Source organism: Bombus pyrosoma, linkage group LG2, assembly GCF_014825855.1.
Source record: "Bombus pyrosoma isolate SC7728 linkage group LG2, ASM1482585v1, whole genome shotgun sequence".
Lineage (NCBI taxonomy): Eukaryota > Metazoa > Arthropoda > Insecta > Hymenoptera > Apidae > Bombus > Bombus pyrosoma.
This window is the reverse complement of record NC_057771.1, coordinates 9,811,022-9,829,462: the sequence shown is the minus strand read 5'-3', so window position 1 is coordinate 9,829,462 and position 18,441 is coordinate 9,811,022. Positions and strand designations below refer to the sequence as shown.

Here is an 18,441-nt window from a genome sequence, read left to right as displayed (position 1 = left end):
AATCCAATATGTATCTCAATATTTAGCAGTAAAGCTAATAAATATTGTCCTTTTCTTTAAGAACTTTCTTTTTGATCGCTTCTTCAAAACTGACGTAACGTTTTGTGTAGCTTCAACATAAGATAGGAGGAATAAAAATCGCGTAACTATTTTATTTCTTAGAAATATGTATTTACAAATAGAACTAATGGCTATTGTTCGCTTTCTTTCAGAGCATAATTCTCGTTTTTGAAATCTAGCAATAAAATATCGAGACAGCAGTGCGGAAATAATGGAGAAAAAACATCAGCTCGTCATCGAACGAGCTCCCTTGAGTACTTTTCGAAAAAATATCTCTTTCGTGTAGGTGCGAGTGTCTCTCACGAGATTCTGCGCGTCATTTCCCGTGGAATGGAAGGAAACTCCTAAGAGGAGGCTCGTACCCGGCCGGACTTGTCCGTGAGGCTAAACTAATTTGCTGCGTGAGGGTAGTCGCTGGGTTGGAGCTTGAAGTGGGGTGACACAGGGTCGAGGCAAATGGAAAGTTCAGAGGGGTTGAAGGGAGAGTCATCTGATTCCGCGTAGTGGGAGAACCGAATTCCGAGTGACCAGTAAAAATGCCACCCCACGCGCCCTTCCCCTTTCCCACCCCCTTTCGCCGTTTTCCTTCACTTTCTCTTTCCGCTTCGCTTTCTTCCCTCTTCCTCCCTTTCGTCTCCCTTCTCTTTCGGACCCTTTACCCTCACCAAGCCCACCTTCGGGGTGCAGGAAGGACTGTGAACTGGGGTAAAAGACTGCTCGTGCTGAGTCGCGAGGAGGACGGTGATAGCTTAGAGACGCGCGGATATGTTCGCGTCTGTGGGTGAGCGCGATCATGTGGGTGGGCGCCTTTTTTAACGCACGTGTGTGCAGGTGCGTGAGTCTGAGAGAGGAGGAAGTGCCTTAACGAAGAAAGGCTCTCAGTGACGGATACCTTCCTCCAAACACCCTCCGTTTTCTTACGTATTCGCGAAATTTATCTTTTCATCTTCTACGATGAAGAATGACAATAAAGTTTCTAAATAACGTGAACGTTATATCGCACAAAGATGCGTGCAATGTGGATCTTAATATCTAATCTTAACGTTAATTTCGCGTCAAGATGCCGATAAAACAGAAACGTTCGTCATAGAAAAATTATATGAAAGAACATTGATCTTACAAGGGAAAGCTTAAATCTTGTAGCAAGAAGAAATAAGATGAAGAAGGCGTAAGGAGCCAACAAGAGCTTAAGAAGACGTCGTCCCTGACTTTGAAAGAGGGTAGCAGGGAGTAAGGGGTGAGTTCACTGGGGGGACTAGAAGCTAGGGTATGGAGGCGGTAGCGGGGATGGGGGTTGAATCAGCGCGGGGGTGTATGGGGGAATTAGTAGATGGCCGTGGACAATGTGGGGGATACTTTCTCATATCAAGTATGGCCGCCATCGTGGCACGATGGCCAAAACAATAGTAAGTAGAGAGACCAGCAGGCAATCGTCGTCTCTCGTAATTCCTCGCTAACGTTATTTTTTTTCACCCCTTCTATTTTGAAAATTCTTAATCTCGGATTACGCCTTTGAGACAACACTTTAAACGTTTCCTATTGTTTTTCTCGTGTTTCAGTGCGCAGTGAATAAAGTGATGTTATCGTCGTTATCGTCGTCGTTATCAGTCGCAAGCTCGTGCCTCGTTTATTAAAAAGGATTCATCGCCGTATCACTATAATTAAGAAATGGATAATGGCAAGAAACCAATCAATCGTGAACATTTTGAATTCTTTTACGTGGGCAAATTGCTTCTGATTACGGTAAGTAAGACGTTCTAAATTTCCTTGAAATCGTGTATCTTTAATAAATCGAATGGCTACTGTAATGCATTATCATGCAATTTTTCCTACTATCGTCACCGATACGAGTATTGCTTATCTTCTACGAAAGAATCAAAGATGAAAAATTCTTCCCATTCCATCTGCTGTTCCACGGAAAAATAAACTTCGCGTGTGCAACAGTGTGCGCAACTCATCGTGTACATTCTTAAGTTCGACCTTCGCGATTTTTACAGCGATTTGTCGTCCATGAAACAGCTTAAGGATTGTAGAAACGCGTACGATTACTTCACTAAGATTATCAATGTCTAAATAAAAAGAACAAAATAGTAACTTCGAACATGGAATTTCTGAAACGACGCTACACCGTTGCCCATTCGACGAAGACTAAGAGGCCGTCCGATAACCGCCGACGTCTTTTGCATGCGAATACTCCACGTGGTTCATCTGACGACACGCATTGCGCAGATCCAACTTTCCGCGATCCCCACTTTTATGTGAAACGCACCTTTTACATACTTATTTGAGATACGAATATAACACGTCACTCAGTTAATGTAGCTCGGACACGTGAACGCGTTTAACCCTTTTTTAAAAATACTTCTATCTTCTAATTTTCAATGACTCGTTTAAGAGAAAATGTCCTACTCAACCGCGTCCATATATTGTCAAATTTTGTTAACACATTTTCAATTTAGAACACGCCAACAATTTTTTTTTTTTAATTTTTGGAGGTAAATCCCTGAAAAGAGAAGAAAAAGCAAATTTTTTACAAAATACATTGCAAAAGTTTACATGAGTGCAATTGAAGTAATTCATTGGACAGTATAATGAAGCTACGTGTCTCTTTACAAATTCATTTCCTTATTGAAACTTTAGAAGCAAAATGCAACCAGTTCGTATGAATGTCAGTGAATCGCAATTACAGAGACGTCAATCACGTAAGAAGGTCGAAGTGGAGAGACGAAGCGTGCTAGATGTTTAAAGAAAAGAGGAGTGGGTGGGTGGATAGATTTTCAGTACTGGCGCGATGATATTTGTCTTGTTTACGGACAGACTTATGCGCGTGTGCGGAGCAGTGAAGTTCGCTGCTCGATCAATAGGCCTCTACTGAAATCACATATAAACGCACTCACGCGCACACACGCAGGTTACCGTTCGAACGGGCACACGTACGCGACGACCAACGCAAAAACTTCGCGAGCTTTTCTTTTTCCACTAGGAGAATCGAGATGGTCGAACGACCCAACGCGATACTTCCATAATTTACCCTCCCCGTCATTTTATCGATTCTAGAAATTCCAGTTTCTATTGATGTTCATGTTCGGTTTGTCTTTAAAAGTTCAATGATCACCGCGCGAATAATCTTATCTCGCATATCTCCATAAATACTTACATCGCTCATCTTTTTTCTTAATACTCGTATATTTCCAATAAACGAATTACGACGAAAACAGGTTAAACAGATATAATAAAATACGAAGGGACGTATCGAGCATCCTAACCGAACAATCTCGTATAGGCTGCTTCGTCGAATCATATCGATTCATCGCATTCAATATTAATTACCGTGCAAACCCTCACCGAAAACGCATAATTTATCGTACCATCGTTTCACGAGTCGGTAAAGAGTCAGCTGCGACCACCACGCATCCGCGTACACTGCACGCGGCATATGTTGTCGCAGCATCGTTATTCTGTCAAGTTAGAACGTTGTTTACCGCGTGTAACACGCCCACGCAACAACGCTATGAAACGATTTCAGTGAATCGCGACAGAAGAAAGGCATATGCAGAATACGTGCATCCACGATAATACCTCTTTCACTAACTGCCCCTTCGTATCAAAAACCCGCGATTGTTATTTCCTTCTCTCCCCTTTTTGTGCTTTCCACTCTTTAACAACATGTTTTTCTCGACACCCTTTCGAGAACTATGAAATTCTCCTCGCTCCCCTAACATTCCCGTTCGTTCGATGTCATTCATCCAATTTTGGCTAGAAACGGTGCAAAGGCTTTTCCACGATATAGTGGGGCACCGACGTACCATACGGGCGTATTTACGCGTATTTTTCGAAAATCCGTCAAATGTTACGCAGAAATGCGGGTTCTGCTTCGCAACCCTCCGCTTCTCTATCTCAGCTTGTTTTTCAAGCCCCGCGTAATCCAATTTCTGTAGGCTGACAGGCGGCCGCCCAAAATTTCGAATAACGATCCTACGTCGTTGTCGATTCGAAGGTTCGATATATGTATCTGGACTTTTACGATCAACCGTAGGGACGACGATCGCAAATAATATTTATTACTCCCGAATTATTATAATTGTATTGACGTAATAGATATAAAATAAAATTTTGAGGGCCATAAATTAAAAGATAAAAATATCAAATTGTTAGATGTAAAAAGATTCAGGCGTGACAAAGAATAAATCACATCCTATTATACGTAAACGTAACTCAAAGATTAAAGCGAAATCTTCAGGATAATGACACAAACGTAAAGCACCTTTTTATTGAATCGTCGAATTCTTCGATGGAACGTGATTGGCTCTTGATCCGCGAATCGGAGCGGAATCGACCGAAGCAGTTCGAAAATCATCTGTTTGGGGAATATAGCAAACGATGCTTTGTTAGAATGGTGGGGGATATTTGTGTGATAGTTCTCTGAAGGTGGTAGGGACGAGAACGATGTGACATCCCCTTCATAGGGCACCGTGTCTGCACCTAACAGTAACCTGAGAGAGTTCACAGAGGCGTAAGCGTGGCGAACATCATAGATTAACACCTCTTCGAGATCTTTAAAGATCTTCCTATCGAGAGCATACGTAGTAGCATGGGCAGCTGTTCCTTTTGCCTCTTTTCAAGAATTCACCATGTTTCCCTCGTCTACTCATCTCCTAACTTCAGTCCAATTTGGTCCCTCCAAACAGTTTCAGCACGATCGAACGAATATCCTTGAGTAAAAATACCCTCCTCCTAACCCCTCGTTTGGTCGAGACGTTCCGTAGAAATCGTAAAATTTATATCGAGTGGCTCGTTCTTTCGAGGGCTCGTTTGGCCAACACCATCCTGAGGTAACCCCACGGTTTACCTACCCTCCTTGATGCCACGTGCCAATAACGTCTTTCCAGCATTCTTGACGTCTTTAAAAGAGAGACAGCGAAAACGATTGTTCGTCGCGCGAACGTGTGGCTATGTGTAGTTTCAACAAGAAAGTGCTGTTTACGTGCGATTTCTCCGATAAAAATGTGCGATAAAGTTCCACGTGATACTCAATGGAATTGTATTGTTTCGGAGCCGTTTTATTTACATTCAGCGACGTTTATTGGATGGTTTCTAGAGAAAAATGTTTCTCGGACGATTTCAATCGGTGGCGTTTAATCTTTTACGAAGAATCCATTTTTATATTGGTAAGAAAATTTTAATACTGATTTTGGCATATTTTTTTCTTCTTTTGTAGTTTTTTCTAATTTTTTTCCTCTTACTATAACTTTCGTACTATGATCGTTTAATTCTCTTTATTTTCGTCTAATCTCGTTTCGATATTGTCCCTCGTCGCGAGCATTACCACTAGCCAGAAACTGGCACAGTTCAATGACCTGACCATTATTTCGTGACAGGAGGCATGGGTCTGTCAACTTCAATTAGTAATTACGGAGCTTCTGAAATGCATATTCGTACTATCCTCTGAATTCAGCCCTAAAGTATGGGCGCACATATGAGTCATATAGTAGGTTCCCCAAACGTCTCCCTTTTCTAGCTGTGTCCATTCGCGTATAGGGTGTCTCATCGAGGTAAAGGCCTATAACTCGTGTGTACTTCTTTCTCTGCCACTCGTTAGGCGATTCTATTTTCATCCGTATATATCATCCAACTGCAATCACGATAGTACATATAGAAACGAACCCACGGAACAAAACCAGGAATATGGATGAATTCATCGATACCACCGTATATATTAGCGGGACGTCGATCGATCTCGCATTTTTTAATTATTCGTGTTACCAACTCAACGATAGAAAAATACGGCGACGTTTGAACAATATTGCTAAAGCTGCGTGAATGTAAATAACAATAACAACGAGAGGGGGGCGGTTTGATTTTTGTTTAACAGGGCGACGAGTAATCGATAAGCTGGTACGAGATTGGGCCTGTCACGTCCAAGCAAAATGTCCTCGACGATGGCGCATGAGACGACGACGATATCGGAATTGGCGGAATTGGACAGCGACGGATCGAGTTGCGGAGAACGCGACGCGAGGAAACGTCTTCGTTTCGACGCGGATTCAACAGGGCCGAAGAAGAGACGGAAACAAACGACGCCTGTGAGATTCTCCTCGACGTTAATGCCCGGTGTGCACGAAGAATCGAACGAGGACGAGGAAGAGGACGAGGACAGCGAAGGTAAGCTGTCGTCGCAATCACCCATACCGAGTCAATCATCGATAAGAGACGAGAACCTGAATAACGAATTCCGTTGCAAATATTGTAGTCAGTTTTTCGATAACAAGGAAACGTTGAACGTTCACCTCGACAATGAGCACGGTTCCGCGAATCAGATTTCGGAACAAAGTCAAAGTAGATCTCCGAATTCCGTGATCAAACAAGAACCGTCTCAGCAACTGGACCAATCCGAGAATCCCGTTAATTTGCTTAGCGTAAAGAACTTCGCGATAAACTGGCTAGCCACCGGGCAACACGTGCAATCGCAAGCACAAATGCAGACGCAGAACGAAGAATCCTGGCCCGGGCCAACGAGTCAAATTCCACCTTTACCTAACCACTTGCAAATCCTTTCTGGTTTTCCTGGCGCCTTGGCGCAGTATTTACCTATGCCCGCGTTCCCATTGACGGACTCCGGTTCTATCGTCAGGCCCTCGTTGGGACCAACGCCGGTCAGGATCTTTAATCCGGACGCGTACTGTGATCTGTGCAATAAAGAGTTCTGCAACAAGTATTTCCTCAAGACACACAAAGCGAACAAGCACGGTATCTACGTCGATTCACCGGGACCCAGCACCGTCGACAATAGCATTCCAGGACCATTGTTCCCTACCAACTATCCTAGTAACATGGTTAAGCTAGAACTGCCCGTGACACCACCTACGCCGACCGTCGCGTGTGATCTCTGCCAGAAACGTTTCAAAAACGAGGAATCGATGCGTAAACACAAACAAAAGATGCACGCTGAATTATTGGATCAGTCGCAAGAGTCTCAGATCAATTTGTCGCAAAACGAAGAGGACAGGGATACGTCGAGGGATAGTCTCGGCGGTATGGAAACGCTGTTTAAGCAAGAATACGGGATAGAACAAGAGGATGCAACGTTCGTACCAGCACCCAGACATTTATCGCCTCAATCGATTCAACAGGCACGAGAGTCTGGTTTCAGCGCCGATCGACTTCGCCGTTTAGGGGTTATAAATCCAGAAGCGTTTTGCGAGATATGTTGTAAAGAGTACTGTAATAAGTACTTCCTACGGACTCATAAAATGAAGAGGCACGGTATCATCGTTCAGGACAACGAAAGATCGCCTAGCAATCCAGGCACAGCGGCCAGTTGGCATCAAGTGCAGACCAGTCCGTTAAATCTGATCGTGACGGAGAACCCTGGTAGCACGGAATCGAACGATCGAGTCGTCGACGATTACGAGTGCAAGTTATGTGGTATACGTTTCCAGACGATTGGCCTGTATCAAGCTCACTGTCGGAAGATGCACGAGAGCGAGGAACAACAATCGCCTAGGCAAGAGTGCGAGCTAGATATATCCGATCAACGGAACGATTCGATCTCGGAGGATCTTCAAAAATTGCAGACGATGCTGTTGCAACTGAACGGACTCAAGCCTACCAAGGGATTATCGTGCAACGTGTGCGGAAAAGAATGCGAGACCAGAGCAGCGTTGCATATTCATATGATAACGGAACACGGCGCCATCCAAGAAGATTCAACATCCTCGCCGCAAGAAAAGTCACCCTTAACTACAACCTCAGCGTTCTGCGCCCTATGTGGAAAAGATTACGCGAGTCAAGACGCTCTCAGGAAACATATCGCCGACGAACATCAACCAGCGGTTTCGAATACCATTCCTCACACTCCTACAACCACAGCGACGACGACCAATTCGAATTCGACCAGCCAAACTCCGACCGAAAGAAAGGTAACGTCGATGACGCCAACGTCGAGCTATTGCGAGATATGCAACAAGGAATTATGCAATAAGTACTTCATGAAGACGCATATGCAAAGAATGCACGGTATTGAAATTGAAAATGGAGCCCAGATCGGTGGCGTGATATGCAACATTTGCAACAAGGAGCTGTGCAGCAAATACTTTTTACGCGTTCACAAGCACAACACTCACGGCATAGTCGACGAAAATACTCCCAGTTCGGTAAAACAAGAGACCCACGAGGCATCAAACGTGGACGATGCTGCTTTGAAGCCGGAGCAACTCGGTGATCTGAGTCACAGATATTTCACCCACTTTACAGAGGTTTGTCCAATCTGTAGCAGAAGGTTCCGTAGTATAAAGTGGTTAAAGGCTCATCTGATGGGTGATCATGGGAAAACAGGCATCGATAAATGGCGCGAGATGGAGCAACAATACCAAACAACGCCGAAATCAGGGAATAGAACGGCGAATGTAATATCGAAGAACCCTCAACAGAGCTCGAATTTGAAGATACCGAATGGATTTGAAATCTCACAGCAAATCAAGTCTGCCGACTACACTGGTTTGGGTAATCAAGTTCTGTCAAATTTACTGGGGTCATCTTCCGAAGATCAACAGCTGAAAAGCTATCGCTGTTCCTATTGCAATTTCACGACCACCGTGTTACCGTTTCTCTTCCTTCACGAGAGGTCTCACGTGAATTCCCGTGACAACGAAGGAGAGAAATCGCTTCAATGTCCGATTTGCTCCCAAGGTTTCCATCAGCCGGAAATGTTGCATCAGCATCTCCTCACGACGCACCAATTCCCCACGTTGCTGCCTCATTTTCAACCCCCTGTGCTTAATAATTTAGGTCTGGACGCGGAGAAATTGAACGAGGCCAAAGAAAAACTCGATCTGGAAGCGAAGGAGGACCATACGAGGAACAGTCCACAAGCTACCACCAATCAAAACATTCCCGAACCGATGAGAAACAAACAACAGGACGAAACAGCGGTCCAAGTTACTCCTCATGGTATATATAAGTGCGCACAGTGCGGTTACGCGACGACCAATTTAAATAGAATTAAGAAGCACGTGAGAAAAGATCACAAAACGATCAGCGATCCTACCGATAGCGTGCTCGCCGAGCTTAGCAGAACTTTGAAAGACGTTGCCAACAAACATAAGGTACCAGCTTGCTACGCAACGCCACAGGATATGAACTCCAATCCTGATAAAACGATCATGCAGCCATTTTTAATCGAAGAACAGGACACGATGCAAGCTGGAGAGGAATCCAGCTCGGAGAAACGGTTCGCACCGGCTTTGGTCTATCTGCCGGTTAAATCGCGAATCAACAACGCGCTCACTGCATCCTTCACCCTCAGTCCTGCTTGAAACTCTTCCTTCTTCGCATCTACTCCTATGGATTTTACAACTTGTTTCTACGTCTGCGATTTGAGCACGTGTTATCAGTTCCTACGTAAAGTGTAAGAAAATAGTTAGCGAAAGTTTATATATTTTTCATATACGTGGCTCGTCGAGGGTTCAACTCATTCATCGTTTAGCGTACTCGTACTATCTTGGTGAAAACGATTCACTACATATATTTCCTGGGTATTTGCCGACGAATTTTCATCCTACGCTTTTCTCGTGCATTGAACGAGAATCTAAGAAATGCGTCCGCGTATTGGCCTACTTTTTTCGCTTGTCCGATGACTCTTATCACGACGTATATCGCATACATATGTACGGTGTATTTATCAAAATTCCCGGATTCTGTTTCTTTCAAAGAACAGAATGAGAAAAGGGAACCCGCGTTTGAAAGCCACGTTGTTATACTGTTCCAATTCGGGAACGTTTTATTGTACATAATATAATTGTATAACTGACACGAACGTGTGATCGAAAAAGTTCCTATTTTAAATGTGACCGACCTCCGAAGAGAGTATACTAGATCGTGTCTAATCTTTCGAGCAACAGCCTCCTTTGTTCGTTTTAATTATTCTCGTAATGCCGCAATTTTGCTTTTTGCTCAAGTCCAGGAATTACGAGCGATACAAGATAGGGAAGGAAACGAAAGAATTACGCGACGCCATCTCGATGTTCGGGCGTCGTCGATATATAACTGTATCGATATACCGGTGGTTTTTCATTTTTCGCGATCGTGCTAGTCAATATTTTATATATAAATATATATATATATATACATATATGTATAAGCAAAGTTGAAAGGTAGGGAAGAAGATTTATAGAAGTATTTATATGTAGACGCGTTAAGATATGATGAGTAACGTGAGGAAAAAGAGGTAACGATAAAAAAGGAGGACGAAAGAAGCGTAATTATGGTAACTGTGAGGCAAGCATGATTAAATCTACGGTTACGATATTTAAGTATCAATGAGCAGTGAAAGCCAATCAACTCAGGGTCGACACAGTATAACCCGCAACAAAAAGTACAATCGTATACACAGCCAACGCATTACATAGAATTAAAATAAATATATCGATATAACGTTTCGCAAGCCGCGGATATCAAATATACGCCAATCGATCTCTTCCCGTTTTCGGAAGGGACAAAACGACCACTCGAGAGATATTCGACTGTACGATACCCGTTTCTTTAAATTTTAAACGATTAAAACTGTATGCGCCTCTCTGATTATCTATCTAAACTATTTAAACAATAAGATCTTACATAGTCTAGTCGTTTACAAGAAATAGCAAACGTTGCCCCAACGATGTCGGAAACGTAAAGTTCCTTTCCGAAATGATGTTTCAACCTCGTGCCTTGCAGCTGAAGAAACTGAGAATCAAAATTTCGTTATCGCCATATATAAGAGTCGAATAGAAGTTGGACACGATTCGAGTGTCCACGATGTGATGTCGTTTATTTCTGTCGTCCGTATATACAGAAAACAATTCGTACCACGATAATCCTCTCGATCTCGTAATGGCAGTTTCCTCTTTCTCTCTACCGTGCGTGTAATCGTACCACTCTTATCCGCGACGACTGACCTCACCGGTTATAACGCTCTTCGATATAGTCACGTGTTATTTAAATTTCAATATAGAAAGATACAATATAAAATTTAAAAATATCCAAAATTTTTAAAAAGTACATAGCATAAAAAAGTAAAAAAAAAAAAGGACGCACAGATGCGAAAAGGTTACATGATTGATCACACAGTATTTTTAACCGTGTTTCCAATTCTTTCACGGTTAACGGTCAGCAAACGTTCGATCGAAACGTTGTAAAAGACAGCTGGTTTAGCAGTGTGACCAGTGGATAGCCAGGCGTGCAGCCGTTCCGAACTTACCTCACCTCCCAAAATGCATTCCTTGCACCGGTGGGGTCCCTTCGATCAACAAACAGGCGCGTTACGTTTCCGCCTCCGACGCACGCCTACGCATTGTTAACCCTGGATTATGGAATAATAACGCGGCTCGTTTCGGCGACTTTTTTATATCCAATGAACGACATACGCACGTTAATTCGGAGGGAAATTTCAAACGACACCCGGTAGCTTAAGCCGACTTACATTATTTCACTTTGGTTTCACTGGCGAAAGAAAAGCAGGATGAAAACAGCGTTCGTTCGCCGTGTTCCTTTAAAGCGAAACAGTGTAAATCCGATTGTATCGACCGCGAGACGAACCGAACAGCCATTGAATATACGTATATCGACACGAACAAAAGACGGTATCCAGTGGCGATTCGATAAACGCGAACGGTCATCAGGCCAGAACGCGTTCCGCGCGATCTAGATTTATGGCACATCGGAAGCAAAAACGGTAGTCTCGACCGACCTTTGTCTCAGCACCCATAAAAATTTCCCCGGGACAGCTGAAATTCGAGAACCGCGTCATTTAATAGGACACGTCCGGGTTTTCCGGCAAAAATACGCCTGAATTAGTATGCGCGCACGCGTGCATTAACATATTTTAGGGGAAGCCAGAGGAGGAATCGGCCATTACGAATCTATTGAGAGAAGAAGAGAGAAAGGACGAACGAAATGTATAGATGAGGGGTACGGAAATTGGAAGAGCCGGCGATCAGAGAAAAAGAGGAAAAAAGACGGAGAGAATTTTTAGTGGCATTGTCGAGATGGCGAGTTGGGTCCGGGCAAACGGTCTCACATCTGGTCCCCTTGTGTGAAGGTCATGTAGGAGAAAGGTCGCGACCTTGGCCGGGATTTTTCCGAAAAAGTCCGACAGAAACGAGCCAAACGAAGGGGGAGGAGGGTGGATAGCACGTATCCTGTCCTTCCTCTCTCCCTTTCACCATTTTTCTCGCCCCACGGACGAACGGTGACATGCAAAACGCGCGCGTCCATGTAAATCGGTACCCTCTTAATTGCATCCCATGGAACTATGCGTATTGTGCACTTAATGGCCCGTGCGCGGCAACGAGGGTCGTAGATTTTAATTATTGTAACGACTAGCAGTCGATAATAAATCGAGAGCAACGCCGGGGGCGTCATGGTTTTTCACGTGCTGCGTGCAATTTATATCGCCACGTACGAATGATTACGCGATAAAATATCACGGTTCATTGTGTAGAACAGCTTTCCTTTTTTCGTTCCATTTTTAATAGAAATTCACGGAATTTCATGGAAACTCACGGACCCTTGTCAACGTGTACGGAAAGAAAATCATGACGATCCTAGCCATCGGGGATCATGAAATTTCACTGCAAGCGGCGTGTCCTGAAACGAGTATTGCCTTGACTAACGTAATTGAGCGCAAAATCAAATTTTACCCGTTTAAATCAAAATGATAGAAACTCGAAATATATTTAATATATATGTATATATAATATATAATATATATATTGATATATATATACTAAAAAATTAAGTAAATACGTCATAGGCTAAGCGCGTTTCGTACTTAAACGAAAAAGATGATATAAATATATATATATATATATATATATATATATATATATAATTGAATATATATATATTTATATATTTATATATAGGATCTGTATTATACTATTATATGATCATACGTGTTTAATAAGCGTATCGTTTCATATAAAGTGTTCTGCGCGTCTAGAGAAATTATTTTTAGCCCGTCTAGTCATTTTCGACAGAATTTACAATTCCAAAAACTGTTCTAGTCACACGACACAGTCAAAGAATCATATACATATAAATATATAATATGAATACACACGATATAACTAACCTTGAATGGTTTATTGATATACAAGATCGATCGTATATTTTTATATAAGGTTGCGAAATAAGGAAGTTCTTCCTTTGTTGTTTCTCATTTTGTATTATTTTATATATTTATTTCAATTTATTTATCATAATTTATACACGTAACGGTGTGCATAAATAAAGTATTTTTCATTTCTTTAAGTTCTGTTTTATATGATTTTCGTTTCCTTTCGTTTCTTATTTATATAGTTACTTGAAACCAACCGCTTTTACGTTCCCATTAAAGTTTTACCGTTTTGCCGTTGCACGACATCAACTTGTATAATTCAATTTACTCAAACGTCAATGCATGTCAGATCGATCAATTTCGCTGCTCCGCGTTTTAAAAGGTGCCACTCCTACGAGTTTTTCAACGCGATGCGAAAGGGTGTCCTGACAAATTAAATGTGACAAATTGCTCGCGTGTCCCGCACTTTTGTCGTTTTATCGAACAAAAAGTACAAGTCAAACATGACCGTATCCGGTTTCCTTTCCAGTAGAATTTTTTTTTTTCATCACACTCGCAACAACGTAGAATTGGGGAGAGGAATTGGAAAGAAAAGGAGGGGTGGAAACGCGAAGAGAGTCGGAGGGAGAGAGAAGAAAGAAAGAGTTTCCCTTTCTCGATGATTCTTCGTGAACGTAGCGAGGGATAATATTTTATGGGCAAACGAAAGGAAAAGCGGGTTGGTCAATTTTCAGCGAGAGGGAGAGCACGATCCAAAGACGTGAAACGCTTGCGCTATATCGGAGTTTTCTTTTTGGTTGATGGCCGGAGTCAACGGTTTGAAAAGGGAAGGCGGAAGGCAACAGTTTCTATCTCTCTCGAACCAACGACCACCAATGAGTAAATGACACACAGCTAGCCCCTACTCTCGTACGTAAACACACAAACGTACGTACACACCGAAAATTGGACGTCTACCCACCCACACCCACCGGGGATATGTATAAAAATCAATAACATCTTGCGGTTTCCAAGAGCTCCGAAAACGGGGAAATATATATGGAGGGGAATTACATTCCCTCCTATAGACAAAAGAACCGCCAATTTTTCATTATCGTTCGCCTTGGGGTATTAATTATCGATAACAACCTTAACCAGCCTCGATGAAGAGAAATCATACGAGCAAATTGGTTTTTTTAAAATAGAGACGACTGAAAGTCAAAAAATAAGTCAAGTAGAGAAGAAAATAACAAAACCGTAAAAAGATGAAATAAATCTCTCTTTATTTCGTTCTCTAAGAATCCAACGACAATAAATCTTTTCAAGATAGAACGTACCTATATATATATGTATATTTCTTTTTTTTAACACATCAATACCTCGTGTAGCACTGCCAAGGGCAAACGTGAAACGACGTTTTTTATTTTCTCAAGAGTTGCCATATTTTCCATTCACATATTCACCTTGCAAAATTGTGCGCGAGGTAACAGTACACGCAATGCGATAGCATGTCAGGGTGTTAAGAGAATAATACTGACATTTCAATAAGAAGGCGAAGTGCACCGATATAGGAAACCTTCGAATGCGGCCTATGTTTCGTTTATCGACTCGCTTCCTTTCACCCTACATAGGATAAAATAATCGGGATCTTTGCCTTTGTTCCCCCGTCAATTATTTACGAAGGCAGCGGCGATGGTGGTGATAGTAGCGGTGGTCGCGTCTCAAAGTTCGTGGTAAATTTAAGAAAGGTATCGAACCGTACACATCCCTCCCTCTTTCCTGGTCCACCCCGTTTCTCCTGCTCATCAACTACCACAACCGCAACGCTGCTTATACCCTGACAAGGAAGTGAATTGCAATTATCAAAGCCTCTCCCTTCTCGAACCCACTCCCCTCCTCTCGATACACTCGCCCCTTTCGTCTCTTCTTCCTTGGCTCCGCCGTTCACTTTCTTTCCCCTATCGTCCAACAACTTGGAAATTTCATCCCCCCGTAATAATTTCGCCACCACGGACACTACCACACACAGTCGTGACCGCCGTCTTTGACGATCAAAAGAATCCACGTGGCGAGATGAGGGTCGGCGAAATATTTCGCTACGTAGCGAATTTCGTGAAACCCTATTGTTCGATCTTACGAATGAGAGTGTCACCGCCGAAGAGAAGGACGCTCACCGTAGACAAATTTCGACACAAATCAAAATACGGCAGAATCCCAACGACGTTCTTTGTCATTTAGCCTTTTCTTCTCCGAAGAATGTCCTAGGATATGTGTAACTTTTTTATCGGGAGGATTAAAAACAGAGCCAAGTAGTTTGTCTATTGACACGATTTTCATCGAAATCGCGGGTACGCGTTCGAACGTGAACACGTGACATCGCATCGGACGAATATATAAAATATAGCCAAAGCAACGCGATAAACGAATCTCGTATCAAAGTAGCTTCCCTTGAAAACCGTGCTACGGAGAAATGAAATATCGGTGTCGGTTGCCTTACAATACCGTTGCCAGAATCGCGTAACATTGAACAAAAAATTCGAGTGCGCGTAAAATAAAAAGGCTGAAATTCATGGAATCCTTTCATCGAACTCACCCTCGTTTTTCTCCGCGCGACAAATACACGATCGCTTTTCCTTTCTCTCTTTTTTCCTTTTTTCTACGAATCATATATGTACACACACATACACGTACGTACATACACGTATATACCCTTTTTTCCGGTTCAACGATTTCCGTGGGGAATATCCAGAAAAATCCGCGATTCGAGAAAAACTTGGCCGAACGGGGTGAAAATATCGGCATTGTTCGACGGTCGGTTTTCGGAGTTTTAAAAAGGGGCCGCGGAAAAGGCGCACAACCCTTTATTTGTTTAGCAGCGTTGTGGCGCGTGAAGCGTGCCGGCTGCGCGCCATGGCATACGCTTACCGTTTCGACGAATTTCACCCCAAATTTTCAGCTGGCACGCACCCCAGCCGATTTACACAATATTTTGGAAATCTTTTATAAGATTTCGTCCCTCCGCCGCTCTCATGGCTTAACACGAGCCCGTTTCCTAACTCCATTGTAACCGACCCGCCACTCCCCTGTTTTCTTTCCGACGACCTGTCGACGAACGACCACGACGACAGATGGGAACGTGCCACTGTTCCGAGGAATACCGCGCGCACGACCAAGGGTTCGAGCGACAAGAATGATGGGAAAAGAAAGAAAAAGTTTGTAGAACGCATCGAAATCGTGAAATTAGGGTCGATGTCGGAAAAAAACGCGAGGAATTAACATAGCCATTGTGAATGGGCTCTACGAAGCGGAAGGGTGAACCGACTCACGTGCACCCCTTTTAAGCGACACGTGCCTTTCACTTTTCCGCACCTCTTTTTTTCGATGCTTTAATGAAATCCGGCGTAAACGGGAAACACAAAGGTGCAAACATCGTCGTAAATTATATTTTGGCCCAAGAAACGTGAAAGGATACAAAATACAAGTCCGAAGGACGTGTGGTGGTAAAATATAACGTGCGAGCTCGTACTTGATATTTTTGTTTGAAAGTTTGTTACGCGGAGTGGCACCTGGTTGAAAGCGGTAGGTGATTAATTCTAACTCTAGAACTATCATAGTAGTGAAAACGACCAATCAGAATTTTTCATACAAATTTTATACACTTACAACGGTACATTATTCGGAATTTAAGGAATACGAACGAAAGATTACTTGTTCGTTTTTTATTTTGATTTTCTTGGTACAAGGTTTATACTTTAGTCACCGATATTTCTAGCGTTGATCGTGAAACACATTAAGTTTACGCAATTACTCCTCACCGTTTCATTCCAGCCAAAACAACTTTGAAACGACTGTATTTTATATATTATGTACATACATATACGAGGATCTAGTAAACTTAAGTTTCCTCTTATGTAAACTTGGAAAAATATCTGACAATAATACTTCTTCGGTTGAAAATATTACGCAAGCGCTACAAAAATTTCCGAACGCACAGAAATATGTGCATGACACAACATATTCTACAATTACTCTTAACTGACGTAACAACTAATTATTCATGTTTTTTGACTGAAACAAGCGACACGACTGTCGTACTCCATGGATGAAGGAGCAAAAAGAATAGGTTATCGACGCGCAAAAATTTGGCGCTCGAGACATACTTAGATAACTTGTAAATATCACTGATGAAAACGTTTCGCACGGAAATGATATGATGTGGTAACGTGATACAAGACAACTTATTAAGTTCCTATTAACGTGTTATATAAACGTACGTTCCTAAGTTAAGCTTTACTTAATCGAAGTTACACCACGCGTTAATGTTATAATTGGAAGGAATGACCCTGTCACAAGACTCTAGATCAACGGTGTGATTATATGTACACACATTTAGAAATTCTGTTTTTACGTCTCTCTAAACAACAATACATGTATGTATGTATGTATGTACGTGTGTGAATTGTGCGAACTGTGTACACTATAAAGTTAAGCAATACCGTTAAGCGGCAAAATTATATCTAGCTGATAAGGGTATCGTAATACGTAATATGGATAGTGGGATAAGTCATTGAGAGAAAATCAAAATTAGTTGTTAAATGTAAAACGGCGATTCGTGAAGCTACTATCCAATCGCGATAAGCATATAAGAAAATATTCGATCGATAAGTACCACAATTCAGGGTCCCCTAGTTGTTTCTCTCTTAGCGGATAATGGTGAAATAGTGTAATTAAAATGAATGTATCTATTCGGTGAACCACAAGTACAAGTAAATACTGTTTCGATGACGAATTATTAAAATATATGCGTATATCTACGGACGAAAGGTGCGCAGATTATGTGTGTGTATGCATAATGAACGGTCATCGCAAGAATTCGACGTCATTTTGTCTAATTATATACAGACCAGTATGTTAATTACGAACAACTGTGACAAGGAACATTAAAACGGAAGACTATTACATTCGTTTGATATGATCAGTAATTTTTAAGCCGGCTACTTAGTCATTACCAACGAAACGAACAGAAAAAAAGATAAAAGATAGAGATAAATAAAGTTAAACAAGTTAAGAACATACTCGCAACAAAATATTTTTTTGGGAAAATCCAAAATATACAAAATTATTATTTTTGCAAATAAAAGAGAAAAAGAGAGAGAAAGAGAGAAAGAGAGAGAGAGAGAAAGAGAGAGGGAGAGAGAGAGAGAGAGAGAGAAAGAGAGAGAAAGAGTAGACCTTCCTCAATACGGCGAAGATACAAGACTTTTTCACGATATAGAAGAATATCTTTTTTACGCAATAGAATGTTT

At 42.1% G+C, this 18,441-nt stretch overlaps 2 protein-coding genes across 10 annotated transcripts in view; one reads left to right on the top strand and one right to left on the bottom strand.

Annotated features, from left to right (window-relative positions):
- LOC122576715 (Down syndrome cell adhesion molecule-like protein Dscam2) overlaps nucleotides 1-18,441 on the bottom strand; it is a 172,417-nt gene that overhangs the window by 139,212 nt on the left and 14,764 nt on the right. The gene's annotated exons all lie outside the window — the stretch shown is intronic.
- Nucleotides 1,454-9,384, top strand: LOC122576757. The gene is made up of 3 exons (XM_043747494.1): nucleotides 1,454-1,466; nucleotides 1,620-1,803; nucleotides 5,933-9,384. Exon 3 carries the CDS (start codon nucleotides 5,988-5,990, stop codon nucleotides 9,372-9,374), a length of 3,387 nt encoding a protein of 1,128 aa, XP_043603429.1. The 5' UTR covers nucleotides 1,454-1,466; nucleotides 1,620-1,803; nucleotides 5,933-5,987; the 3' UTR covers nucleotides 9,375-9,384.